The sequence below is a fragment of the Tinamus guttatus genome, unplaced genomic scaffold (assembly GCF_059628265.1).
Source record: "Tinamus guttatus ecotype Peru unplaced genomic scaffold, ASM5962826v1 Tinamus_guttatus_pri_ptg000004l, whole genome shotgun sequence".
Taxonomy (NCBI): Eukaryota; Metazoa; Chordata; class Aves; order Tinamiformes; family Tinamidae; genus Tinamus; species Tinamus guttatus.
In genome coordinates, this window is record NW_028288538.1 from 17,141,852 (window position 1) to 17,156,285 (window position 14,434).

General features: G+C 40.0%; 1 protein-coding gene across 1 annotated transcript in view; it reads left to right on the forward strand.

The window, feature by feature from the left end:
* Nucleotides 1-14,434, forward strand: part of UBE2Q2 (ubiquitin conjugating enzyme E2 Q2) — a 38,493-nt gene that overhangs the window by 19,174 nt on the left and 4,885 nt on the right. Inside the window, exons 3-9 of the mRNA XM_088519834.1 lie at nt 2,009-2,113; nt 3,762-3,818; nt 5,548-5,688; nt 9,376-9,460; nt 11,773-11,833; nt 13,169-13,259; nt 13,572-13,630. Of these exons, the coding sequence (XP_088375960.1) occupies nt 2,009-2,113; nt 3,762-3,818; nt 5,548-5,688; nt 9,376-9,460; nt 11,773-11,833; nt 13,169-13,259; nt 13,572-13,630 (599 nt within the window). The remainder of the gene's footprint in view (nt 1-2,008; nt 2,114-3,761; nt 3,819-5,547; nt 5,689-9,375; nt 9,461-11,772; nt 11,834-13,168; nt 13,260-13,571; nt 13,631-14,434) is intronic.

The window sequence follows — 14,434 nt, forward strand, 5'->3', positions numbered from 1 at the left end:
CCTCAAGCTCTCTGAGGAAATGTTGTCTGCTCAGAGGGTAAAAGTTTCTCAACAAAATACATAGCAGTAACTTTAGGTATCTCACGCATATTGAGAATAATAGCACTAAACCCTGTGGACCTAACTGGGAAGTACTTTTTAATTAGTTTTTTGCCTGCTTTCTACCCATTAAAAGGTTTCATGACACTTCACACAGTCAAGAAGTTTTGGAACAGCTTCAGAGTCCTAACACTAATGAGGGATGCGACTGTTACAGGAGGCCTACGGCAACATAAGCGATCGCCTGTCGTGTACCTACTCACAAGAAATGTGATGCTGATGCATCAGTTCTTTGGGTGTCATCTGCTGTACTTACGAGTTAAGGATGACTTTCATGACTCTTGCAAAAACAGAAAATGCGAACAAGATACAAATAATTCATAACTTTTTTTAGTGTTAACTTTTGCAGGCTGCTATGTCAGTTCATGGCATCTGATGAATAAATGAGATTCCTATTAAATAGGAATGTTGAATTCCACTGGAGAATAGAAAAGCACAGAAGTTTTCAAGTATACATATAGAATCATAGAATCATAGAATCATAGAATGCTTAGGGTTGGAAGGGACCTCTAGAGATCATCTAGTCCAACCCCCCTGCATACGCAGGGACACCTAAAGCACGTGGCACAGGACTGCATCCAAGCGGGTTTTGAAGATCTCCAGAGAAGGAGACTCCACAACCTCTCTGGGCAGCCTGTTCCAGTGCTCTGTCACCCTCACTGTTAAGAAATTTTTCCTTAAGTTCCTATGGAATTTTTGATGTTTCAGTTTCCGGCCATTTCCTCTAGTCCTATCAGTGGCCACCACTGAAAAGAGACCATCCCCGTCCTCTGCACTCCCTCCCTTGAGGTATTTATATACACTGATTAGATCCCCTCTCAGCCTTCTCTTCTCCAGGCTGAACAGGCCCAGCTCCCTCAGCCTCTCCTCATAGGGCAGATGTTCCAGGCCCCTGATCATCCTTGTAGCCCTGCGCTGGACTCTCTCCAGCAGCTCCACATCCCTCTTGTACTGTGGAGCCCAGAACTGGACACAGTACTCCAGATGCGGCCTCACCAGGGTGAGGCAAGCACAGAAGTTTTCAAGTATACATATATTTATATATTAAAACATACATTAAAAAAAAAAGTTAGAGTTGACCATTTTGCAAATGTAATCTGCAGTCCTGTCTTTGCTTTCCTGACATGGTGATGTGAAGGCCATGAGAAGTTAGGAAATGCTGGTATGCTCTTTCATGGCCTTGGCCGTAACTAGGAATCTGAGGGCTGCCCAGAGCTTTGGGATGTTAGTGGCTATGGAAATCAGCACAGCTAGCATGGGACCAGGAAGCAAGCTTAACACCTGCTCCTGCAGCACTAAACTTACTGTCTGGATAGTATCAGAGTGAGTAAAAGCTGTTCCCTATCTTGAATGTAATAAAACTCAGTCAATAGTCAACCTTGCCTAAATCTCACCCAGGCAGCGCAAGCAGATGACCTGGGCTCTAGCTCGGAAGCTGTCTCGTGGTGTGTCTTGTGCAATGTCTGCGTTGCTGCTGGTGATCCCCTGCTGCTCCTAGGGAGGGATGTGGGAGAGGGGTGTTCCTCCCAGGTTTTTGAAGGCATGCTGCTTTGAGATGGGCAGCAGGAAGGGCAGACTTGAGCCCAGAGGCAACATCATGGACATTCGTTAGTGCTCTGTGGCTCTGAGCCCTGGGACTGCAATGGATGGTGCAGCCCCAGGAAACTCTTCTTTAGCTCCTGACCTTTCTCACTTGATATGGAGAAGTAAATGGGACAGCTTTTGTGACCTGTCACCTTCTGGGCTGCCTAGCATGGGGATTTTAGCAAGGAGGTTTTTAACAATGAGCGTGGAGGAATCAAGGGATGTCTGGAAATGCAAGTTCAGTATTAACATGTGGAGAAACATCAAAATATATTGCTGACTCTGTGCTTTGGTTTAAATGGACATTCTCCTCTTTCTTTTATAGCTTCTTCAACAGCTGAAGCGATTAATATGTGACCTCTGCAGATTATATAATCTTCCTCAGCATCCAGATGTTGAAATGTTAGATCAGCCATTGCCAGCTGGACAGGTAAATTAAAAAGCTGTGGACACCTGCTTATGGAAACACAATCCCGTTCAACTCTGACAAACTAGATGGTGATAAAGATTAAAATCTGTGTAAGCCAATACTGAGATATGAAGCACTATTGTTTTTCAGTAGGTCCTTTGTCTGTTGTAAAGTCCACTTTAAGGAAAGAGTATTGCACAGTTTCCTTTAAAGTTTGTTTTTTGGGTGATTGAAAGGTGTGTGCATGTATAAAAATACATATGAAGTGACACGCCATTGATCATTTTAATCCTCACCTAAAATCTGCTCAAGATGCCTGCTTTGCATTCTTGGTGCTTTTCAAAATGCGTTTTTGCTTAAATATTCCCTGCTGCTTCTTGAAGAGTTTACATTTTAGAATGTGCACTTGAATGACCTTTTTATCAATGTTTTCCTTCACTCCCTTGTAAAGACATGGGCTATCACGACCATATGCTGCACTTTCTTTTTTTGATAGGAGTTATCTGAGGTGCCTTGTGTACTTTTCACGCATGTGATTATTTAGCAGCCCATCACAACATTTAATTTTTCTGGTTAATGAGTGTTGTGTTGTGCTGCAAACCAAACTGGTAGCTAATAGTCAGCATGTTTTTATTTGTAATAGGATTGTGGAACCTTTTTTTACTTGCACATGTTAAGATGACATTTCTAAAAACTCCTGTAGCGTAGCAGATGGTTTTCCTGTGGTGACAGTAATATAGTAATGACAAATAACTTGCTTAATTTTGGTCATGTGCCAAACTGTAATCCTATAGCTTTTCTTTTCAGCCACCCACCCACGTAGCAGTGCAACCATGAGGCCATAGGCCTGTAACACTAGGAAGTAGCTTTGCAAAGAGCCCCACCTACGCTCGAAAACTCATGCAAGGTTATCTTAGCCAAAAACCTCAGATAGTTTGTGGGTTAAATAACAGTGACCTTACCACTTTGAGCCAAAGATCCATCTAATCCCACTGCCATTGCCATGTCAGGCTTCCCGAGGGAGAAATATTAGCAGAGGACAAGCATATCATAATAATTTTGAGTACTTCTGCAGCTCAGACTTTGAGCTTGAAGTTATATTCTGAAATGGAAAATTATGAAAAATGGACTCCATATATTTTAGTATTCCATCAAATAATTTAATTAAAATGGCTATAGAAGTTAGTTGTTCCCCAGAAGTTCTAGGTAGCTGAGCCAAAGATCCATTAATTTCCCGAGATCCAAATAATATGAATAGGGATATTCAGAACTTTGATCTGATTTCATGAATAAGTTACCATGAGTTACAACCCACTTGACTTGTTCATTGTATTTGTCACTGCTGTCTCAAAATAGGATACCCTTAGCCAATTCTCTAGGTTTCCACGTGGATCTTAATGTGAAATGAATCATGGTATTCTGTTCATCTTATTTTCATGCTGAGGTCTCTTCACTGGCATGCTGCAGGAAACACCTTCATACATGATCTTTCGGAGAAAAAAAAAAAAAAAAAAAAAAACTTTTTGGCAGTTTTTTGGCACTCCTTTGTAGACTCTGATTAAATATAACTTTCCTGTGTAGTGCTTATTATTCAATAGTAGACTCCCTGTTTTTGAAGGACGGGAATGCAGAAGCAATTCATGCTGAAACTTCAATTGTTGTATTGCAGAATGGAACAACAGAAGAAGTTACCTCAGAAGAGGAGGAAGAAGAAGATATGGGTGAAGTATGTATAGATAACCAGAACTTTCATCATGCTGTCCTTTTGTTCTGTGGTTGCTGCCTGATTATCCAGCCAAAGTATAAGATGCAATCACTCCAAACTTCAGTGGAAAAGAAAATTCAAAATTTGCCTGTCACCTTTGTAAAGGTGATATTGGCATATCGCCTTTTACTTCAACCACCAAAACCTGTGAAATATTTTTCTTAAACCTAGATCTCAACATGTAAACTGCTTGAATATAGAGCCTTGGACATCTGTTCACAGTTCAAGTTGAGCAACACATAGCACCACATGCCAGTCAGCAGGCTTGCATTGTAAACTTCTCTTTCAAGCAGCATATGAACTGACTTTGCAGATGAAAGTGCATCCCAGGTGAAACAGTCTAGTTGAGAATATTTTTTTTTCTCATTTATTAAACAGCTGAAGTTTATCTATAATATGCTGAAGGAAACGAGAGGTTATCTGCAGCTGACAGGCTAAACTGCACGGCTTATGTCAGTGTCTGGCAACATGGTGCTTCTTTTAATGAACTCTTTGCTGCCTGAGAACCACCCCCTTTAATTACTTCTACAGCATGCTAGAATAGGTCCAAGAAATGCTTGCTTTTTAAACCGCAATAAATAGCTTTATTGTGTAAGAACTGTTCTTACTACTTCAAGTTTACATTTGTAATAAATAAAGAGGTATGTAGAAAGAATGAAGAACAACTTCTCTTTTGAATAGGAAGAGGACAGATCTTCCTTCAGGAAATATCTAAATGTTACCTGTGCAGTGGAATGAATCTAAAGCAGCTTCCCTCAGACTATATTTAGCCTAAGCCAGACCACATTTATTAGAGTCAAAGTTTCTGTAAAGGTAGCGTGAACGCTTCTCCACACTGTTGCCACAAGAACGTTTTTGCTGCTTTTAAGCATCCTTTTGCACTCTGTTCAGGTAATTTCAGAAGCAAAATTGTCTTTTGTTGCTTATAAGTCAAGAAAGCCCTTTGTGGTACTGTTCTCTTCAGCTTTTAATTTAGTCCAATTTCTAAATAAAAACGTAGTTTATTGTTCCTAAGGCTACGTCACTACCTTGAGAAACAGGCATGTTTAAAAACAAACAAGCAAAAAAACCAAAAAGCCCCCACTACTACCACCAAAAAACCCACTGTCTAAAACATGCTGCATTTAGGGAAGAGTGGCTGCCAAATGCTCCAAGTAGGTGTGCTTGATTGTGTGCAAGACATGCTTGAATTTGTGTTTATGGCCAGGTTTTCCTGCCGCGCAAGCAGATGGTGCAGGGGAGCACCTGGGGTGTTGGAGCACACCGCAGCGTGTCTGGTAGCCGTGTGGGCTGCTGGCCTGGCTGGTGGCGGGTGCCTTTTTCAGCTTTCCCTCTCCATAAATAGCATTTGTATCACCTTAAAAGCAGTTGTCTTAACCTCATAGCACTGCCCTGCAATAGGATTGCCTCTGTGGCAGAACTCGCTAAGAACAGAAGATTTTCTCATGTCTTAGCCTAGATCTCAAGATCGATGATGAATGTGGGTCTCATCTGTAGGGCTCCCTACATTTTCAGTGAATGGTGCTGGCGGAAAGAGTAAATTTTGAACAAAACAGAAATGCTGTCCAACAATCACTAATAGTTAGTGCTTTGCAGTGTGGTGACTGTGTCCCTGCACGCCTTTGCAGAGAGCTTTTTGGGGAAAGAACATGGTTAAACTGTTTACAGTGAATTCTTTTCTCTCCTGAAGGACATTGAAGATCTGGATCACTATGATATGAAGGAAGAAGAACCAGTTGATGGGAAGAAATCTGAGGATGAAGGCATTGAAAAGGAGAACCTTGAAATCTTAGAAAAAATCAGAAAAAATCAAAGGCAAGATCACTTAAATGTGAGTTTTTTTTTTTTCTTTGCAGTTCTTTTAAAATAGGAATGGCTTGCAGCAAATAAACCTATCACAAGCATGTGTGCCTATATAGGACAAAAGTTATGTCCCATAGTTTGTTCTGGAGAAATCTTGTTAGGCCAGCTAAAACACAAAGTTGCGTCAGTAAATGGAGTAACTTTGCATAAAACCTTTGCAAAGCAAGCTAGTTGCCAGGCCACATCCCACAGAGCAATAATACCACAATAATTAAGTGCCCCTTCATTTAACTTGGGCCAGGCCAGCTTGTCTTCTCTTGCTTGGTACCTGTGTTGGACAGTAGCCCTCCCTGCCCAACTGGCAGAAAGCATCTGGGTTGTAAGCATGACTTTTGCTTAGCTGTTACGGAACTAGTGAATAGCCACATACACAGTGACTACAGCATGAGAAGTATTAGCATTAGAACTCATAGGTGACCTAGCGTGTCTGGTAAATCGAGGAACTTGTGCTTTAAAGTTGCTCTTATGTATGAGTTTTTTTCAATAATATCTGAAATAACAGAAATTGTTTTGCCAAACATACAGCAAGACACTTTGATCCTTCTGCAGCTTTGTTAACGAGTTTGAGAGTATTTCTGCCAGTGGAAATAAGAAATTTCTGTATGGCTGTGTCCTGGAGATGTTTGTTTTCGTTTTTCATATTAAAATACCTCTGTAAACACTGGGCCCTGTGACTTTCATTTGTCTCCAGTTTTGTTAGTTTCACTTTGTACCTTTGGTGATTTATTAGGTTGTGTGAAAAAGTATAAAATAATCTGTCATCAGTAATCCAATATTTAAAAATACAAAGCATAAGTAAATTGTTTTTGTTGTACAGAATTGTTTAAGGATTTGCCATACATAGGAGTTACGGTTTTGTAACTTAAATGTTTGTTCAGACTTGGAGATGCCTGTTGAGATTGTGTATATTTCTATACTTACAACCCAGACCTAATGGCTAAAATTTCTTAATCACTAAACAAAATAAAACCTTGCAGCCTGAAAGCCACGGTCTGCTTACTGTCATCTAAAAATTCAGTAGAACTGAAAAAGCTTTTTGTAATGTCAACATCATTCTGTGGTGTTGAAAGCCTCTTAAAACTGCAGATTTTCTCCCCCTCTCTGTTCTTGCCTACTTGGCAAACTAGCTTTTCTCTTGCTTTTTCACTCTGCATCTAGCAGAGCTGAAACGAACACTGCTGGGTTTTGTTTGACAACAGCAGATCCAACTTACATAATAGCTGTTCCTCATGCCAAGACACTCTTGTTGATGCTGATGCATAAACAAGGTCAGCTGAGTACAGGGAACAGGGTATTCAGCTGCTGCTGAGGAAGGATGGTATTTTTGTGGGTCACCAGAAATAGCTGCTCTGGTTAAATAAATCCTCACAAGTCCTTCGTGAAATTACTCTTTAGTTCCTGAGTGCTGAAAGCTATAGTTGCACTACTGACCCACTAAAGAGCAAACCTAGTAACACTTAAATGCACCCTTATGCTGCCAAAGCAGGGACTCTGCACAAAAAACTGTCTCTGTTATAGCAATGGGCTGCTCCGTATCCTCAGATAAAGCAGTGTCTAAGTTTGTTCCTTGGCGGCAATGGGTTTTCTGAAAGGACCATGAGTCTGACAAACTTTGGTGTACTTTGTTTCCTCAGCAAAGTGAAACAAAACCATACCTGCGTGCTGCTTGCTGTGAAGAGAGGGGCCATGAAGTCTAATGCAGGGCTTCAGCTTACACCTAATGAAACCAGGAAACTTTTCAATGTTCTTTAGCCCTTGTCTGTGGGTCATCCTTTCTCTCCTTGGGAAAAATGTGCCTTGAAGATGTTGCTCATGTTAAAGATCTAAGCACAGAAGAGGAGTGCATGAAGGTGTTTTTTTTTTTTTTTTTTTGGCTTATTCTATGTTTTTCTACATAGATTGTGTGTTCTAGTGGTTTTCTGCAGCAGATGTTTCTCTGCTGCTCAAGTTTTTGTTCATAGAAATTCTTTTTTTTTTTTTTTTTTCTTACAGGAAGGGAATGCATCTACTAACTTTGTAATTAAGTTTTCTTCATTGGCAGTATCCCTAATCTTTTCCTCCTTACTAGCACTAGGAAATAGCCTTAAATTTGGCTTGCAGTGTGATATATAACTTGGAGCAGGAATTAATCGTCCTCTTGACATTGTAATAAGTTTATGGAGCCATTTGCTTACAGTGAAGAAAGGTCTTTGAACTTGAATCATTAACTTCAAATATTTAACAACTTGCTGCTGCTTGATTTTCAGAGGTTTCTCCTCACTTGGTCATTTTAGAGATTAATGATTTTCTTATTTAGATAATGCTGTTAGCTTTTGTACCTCCACTTGAGGAGTTTATACACTTTTCTTCAGGAGTCCCAGTGTTTCTGTTCTAGTCTTGTACATTTTTTTTGAAGTTTAAGGTGTCACTTGTCCTTTTTCTGACACTACCTGAACCTTCAGGAGTGAATGCACTTCTGCACAAATACTGAAAATGTTAAGTGATAACAGAGGTAACTTGTTTTGTGGTTCTCTTTAGGTTACTTTACTCTTTCTGTACGTACAAAATCTAAAAACAGGAATTGGAAAATGTCAAGCCATTTTCAGCTTTGGAGACTTAGTGCAGTAGATAACTTGTACGGTGGCACGTGCTGTGGTCATTTCTGTGTGTTTAGTTGTCTTACTGTCTTGTGAATGTAGAAGCTCAATTCTTAAACAGCTTCTAAGAAAACTATGATTTAACTGTGCAATAAAGTATTCATATAAATTCTAATGTTTGCACTAAAATACAAATGTAAGGATGAAAAATACTTCTGAAGAATGTAATTCCCACACCAACTTGAACAGAAAATTTCCTGCTTCTGGTAAAAGCAGATCCAAAAGAGGAAGACTTGGGAGCAGGACAAGCTTGTAGTGATGCACCTCGTAAATCTCTCTCAAGGCTGACAGTGTACAGCTCTGGGACTTCCCGAGTTAAACGATTAGCTGCAGCTGTCAACTTGGAGGGCTGTCACATAAAGGCCACGTCGTGCAGCGAGGACTTCCCCAGCCGACGGCGCAGTTGTGAGGAGGAGGCACCTTGCTCGCCATGCGCCTGCGCGTTCTGTGGGCTCCGCGCCCGCCACCTCCTGCGCACCGGAGATCTCGGATCTTGGGTGGCAGCTCTTTGCAGCGCGGCAGCTTGCAGACCAAGTGACCACCATTTGCTGATCTTGCCTCTTGGCATCAATCACACATAACTGATAGCTCTCATATCTCATGATCGACCGGTTTTATTTCTTAGGCAACTGTGGTTGTAAATTTTAATATCATAACTAGGTAAATCAGAGCTTCCTCTTTCCTGAGTCCAACTCTTCCAGAAAAACACTCAGTTACTTGTACCTAAGTTCAGTCTTTGAGATTATAACTTGCATTTAGAGGCTTCTTGAAAGTTAATATTTCTAGTTTTGGTACCGTTAGAGACAAAGTTTCTGCTCTACTATATCTATATGCCGTATATGATCCATATAGTACTTTTCTTCTACACAGCCCTTTAACTATAAAATGCAAACATTTTGTCATAATGGAGGCTGTTTCAAAGGTGTGGAACAGCACCTTCAAGGTACTGATAACTTGCAATGCAAATAAAGCTGCATGATATGTATGTTTTCGCTTATTCAGAGTATTGTTTGTTTCAGGGTGCAGTCTCTGGGTCCGTTCAGGCTTCAGATCGACTTATGAAAGAACTCAGGGATATATATAGATCACAGAGTTATAAAACAGGTAAAGTGCTTGAAATATTCCTTCTTAATATAGTTTAAAATAATTATCTTGGTAAGTATTTTCTGCTAATCTGTGTTCTGTAGGTATTTGTGCATAATGTGTCTATGTGTGTATGCATGTTTCACTAAATGAAGCAATGTATTTGCAGAGATAAAAAGCAAGGCAGGAGACATTTCCTCTAGAATGTTCTTCATCTCTTCTTATATGAATCTTCATGCCAAAATTAACAAGATTGGAGTATCTATGAAAATGCTTTTGGTATAGATGACTCCTAGCAGCACTACATGACTGCTGTGGGAGTTCTTGAGCCCTCAGAACTACTTGAATCCACTTCTCCAGGTATCTAGGGCACAGTCTTTGAGACTGTCCCAGTGGGTAGTACTGCTTGCAAAGAACACATTAGCTGCAGAGAGATTTGTGTTCCACACTAGGAGGTTTTGTTATCATGAAGAAATAATTAACCTTAAGTATATTCCTCTCACTTCATTCTTTTGTGATAGTGCTAGTTTGACCCTGAGCTCCGTATATTCTTTGGATATAAACAGCAGGAGAAAATAAGCATCAGGGAGAGATTAAGCTTGTCTGCTGAGCTTGTTTTTGTTTGAATAGCAAGCACTCATTGCTTTTTATTGGTTAGTTTAATGAGGTTTTCTCAGTTGGCTGGTTGGTTTATTTGCTGTATACAGTGGCTCTGTCTAAACCTTCTTAAAATATTTGGCATATTGATGTGTCTGGGTATTACTGTATAACAAGTAGAAGTTTGCCTAGATTTCATGGAAGTTGTGTTCCTGTAGGCCAGCCCAACTGCCTAATCCATCCCTGTATCCAGAGGTGAGATCTTCCTCCCTCCAGAATGGGAACCGGTAGATAGACTGGGTAGAAAATCAGCCTAAACTTCAATATTGTATCTTGTGCTTTTCTAAACTCTTTTAGTTTGTTGCTAGTGGTCTTAAATCCTGTTTGTGGGCTCTGGCATTTTCATTTGTTGTGTTTGTATCATATATTTTATACGTGTTGCTGGTGCCAAAGACACAGTACGAATAGGCTGCTTTTCCATCCTTTTGGGATGTAGGTGGAAGAAAACACCCTAAATATGATAGGGGAACAGATTCCTCATTAATTTGAATTGACCATGAGCAAGAGTTCTGAGTGCCAGCTCTTTGGTTTCACCAGAGCAGTGCCAAGTGAAATTTTATACTTGATTTCCATTTATACTAAGGGCAATGCCCTTACATCTAGGGAATTGACACGAGGCCTCAATAGTGCCTTCTGTTTATCTTCAGACAAGTGTGTGGTGCCTGTGAACTAGCTGCTGATTAAAATGGGACACTGAGAGCACAGTGAGTAGGTTTTGGGGCCTCCTCGATTGTCCTAGGGCTAGAGGGAGACGTTTGAAATCATGGTCTTGGCTGCAGGAGCCACTTGTCTGTAGCACCCTGGTAAAGAGACACAAACGTGTTTTCATTACCTTGGTTACTGATTTTTATACTTTTTTAGAAATAAAGATATGTGGACAGCTTGAAATGCCATCTGTATTAAAAGTTAAAAGTGCAGGATGAGTTTTATTATTCTAGAATATGCTAAAAAGTACCTTCTACAAAACCTGTGATTCCTTGAGGATCTCTGTGCCGGAGCAGTTTTTTGGTTTGTAGCCTTCGGAAAACCTAATCTCTTCCAACTTGCTTATAATCAATTCAGCAACAAATATGCTATTAAAAATTAGCCCAGGTAACAAATACAATCAAGGCTGCTGCGTGTACATGCGTGAATAGCGTGGGAGGGAGAGGCTAGATTTCTTCCTTTTTTTTTTTTTTTTTCTCTCTTTTCTGCTTTTTAAAAATATTTTCTTATGGTAGAAGATCTGCTTTATCATGGGCTGCTTTGTGAACTCCTGCAGGGAACGATCTTACGTGTCCAAGGAAAATGACAGAGAATTGTTTGCCCATCCCCTTGGGAATTCCTCTTGGGAATGTTCTTCATCCACTGCAGTATCTCTTCTCTGTTTCCGCTCTGTCTGGTGTCCTGTCTGGATCTGCAAATGCAACCTGTGAAATACAACACTGCTTACTTGGACTGTGTGTTAAGTGTTTTTTTAATTATGTAAGTCATGCATTGGGTATCAGCTAAACTAAGCAAGTTGGAGTTCTAAATATGGAAAGAGCGACAGGAACTGAAGAGTGACATCCACTGATTCACGTAGTTTTTTATTTTTTTTTTTACAGAAGTGAAATTCTGTATATTTTCTGTGCTAAAATTTGTGCTAAATTCTACCTCTTCTTTTAAAAGTAACTAATTCTCTCTATTTTCTACAGGGATTTATTCAGTGGAACTGGTAAATGACAGCTTGTATGAGTGGCATGTTAAGCTTTTAAAGTAAGTTTTTAAACTCTTCTGATATCCTGAAGAATGCATTTTAATATTCTTGCAGAGATTTTATTAAATGAAATCTTTAGCCAGAACAAGTCCTACATTTCTGTTATCAGATACATACAAGGATTTAGCTCTAGTCATAGGGAGGGGAAAAATAACCTCTATGCACAGTCAAGTCAGTGTGTATCACTAACTCTCATTACTGTACAAATCTGCTTCCAAGAATGCTCCAAAATTCAGAACTCTAATGATGAAATTCCCTGCTTAGGCCACACACTTCTGTAGCAGTGTTCAAACTGTTGTGCAGTGCTTTGCAACCTCACTGAAGTACTGCGGACAGCTCTGATCATCTACCCTCAGGAAAGAGCAAACCAAGTTTTCTTGGTGGCTTCCAGAACAACTGAGAAAATAAAAGGTTTTTATCCCAGCAAAGAATGTCTTAAGTGAATGAACTGCATGCAGACAAGGGAGTAAATATTGAGAAGGCAAGAGCCTTTTTGCCTAGGGGACAGTATTGTTACTAAAGCAAGTAACTCTGAGCTGGCCTGGCCTAAGCTTTGGTTGGAAGGAATGGGTTTGCAAGTGTCAGGAAGTATTTTCCTGGAATAGTTTCCCATTTGCCAGATAGGGATGAACTGCCCAAGTAGTTCAGAAATGGGATCCAGCAGATTTGTGGTTCTACCTGTAGTAAAGGATTGGATTTAAGAGGCACCAGCCCCTTTTAAGGTCTGCTTTGAGCTCACTACAGCTTTTGCTTGCCTGCTCCTTTTCAAAAGCTGCTGGGTGCTGGTGTGTGGGTGGGATCAGTGCAGTTGGGTGCTGAGCAGGACTGCTTGCCATCCACCTCCTGTTACAAGCAATTGCTGGAATTGTGCTGAGAGCAGGATCTGTGGCTGCGCTACTGCTGCAGAGGCAGATTGTTTTAAACAGCTAGTACAGAGCTGCGGTCACATGCCCTGCAATGGATTTACTACCTGTATAGTAAACATTAGAACATTTCAGTCTTCCTGTTAAAAATCTCTTTTTTCCCTACTTTCTTGGAAGGCATTTCCAGTGAACTGAAAAGAATAATATTACTGTTTTCAACTAAGTATGTCTTCCCCCCCCTCCCCCCCCCCCAAAAAAAAATGTTCAAAACCCATTTGGTAGTGGTGGGAATGCAGTGTTTTGCAATAAACTTTAATGTTGATCTCACAGCGGAGTGTTCACCTTGTAATGTGAGCATTAATTTTCTGAAACTACAAATACCTAGAGCTAGAGAAGCTCTTTGAGAGTAATTACTGCTTTACAGAAGCTGCAGTTAATGTCATCCAGGATCTTTCCCTGCTTCTTTTGTAGGGTTGATCCTGACAGCCCATTGCATAGCGATCTTCAGGTCTTAAAAGAAAAAGAAGGTGTAGAATACATCTTACTCAACTTCTCTTTTAAGGTATGTGGCTGTTGGAGGAAATGCAGGGATAAAATGCAGGGATAAAACATTCCTGGTTTACTGTAGAACATGATTGAAATGACCCTCTTCTGTTCTTTGAGAAAGATGAAGGTGGACTTTGAAAACATAAAACAAAAAGAAGCAGCTTTCAGTGTGGCATTCGAGCCAGTACTGTGGAAAACTGATTTCTACAGAGCTGAAAAATTCTATTGCTTTAAATCTTACCTGTCAAATAAGCCTTTTGAAATACTCCCTGCATAGGAAAGCAGTGTTACAGTATAGTTCCTAACCTATGTTTGTTATCCTTTCCAGGATAACTTCCCTTTTGATCCTCCCTTTGTGCGAGTGGTATCTCCTGTGCTCACAGGAGGGTAAGTTTGAGTTTTACAGAAACTTTGCTTTGTGGGTAAAATGTTACAATTGAGACTAAATTCATTTTCCAAGGCTTTCATTTACCTCCTGCTGACAAGGACTTATCAACCTTGCATGTTTGAAAATGCAGGCTATAATAGCTGATGCTGATTCTAATTAATTTCTGTTTTTTTTTTTTTTTTATTCAAGAAAAACTTAGTGCAGTTAAATTGTATTCCTGATACTTGTTGCTACCAAAAAACAAAAAACAAAACAAAAGTAAACAAGCAGTGCCAGACACTGGGAAGACCATATTTAGGTTTCTGGTTTTGCTCTGCTTGGACTTTTTTGTACAATTCTGCTGGGAAAGAAAGAATGGTGTAGGAGCTTTGGGCATTAGTGGTGTATTTTCTTCCTGCAGTTCAGATCTTGATACCTAGATGTGCTGACAAAGTCCTTGGAAAACACAATAAAAAAAGCATTACAGATATTAGAAAACTGTCTTCACTTGATCTGCTCATACTCTACTCATCTGCTTTACCTCATTTATCCGTATTTTTGGTATATAAACACCCAAACTCATTGGAATTATGCTAAATCATTCTTCAAAAGTAGGGTTATCTTGCAACAACACATCAGTACTACATCCATAGAGAAACCATAAAAGCAGTGTTCCTGCCCACAGTCTGCACAGTTGAATAAACAGTTGTGCAGACTGCCAAGTCACTGTTTTTTTTTTCCCCCACTAAGTTTTTCTTGCAGTTAACAAAGCAAATTGGCATTGTGATACAAGAGAAACTAACCTGCTTTGCAGAAATGCGTAT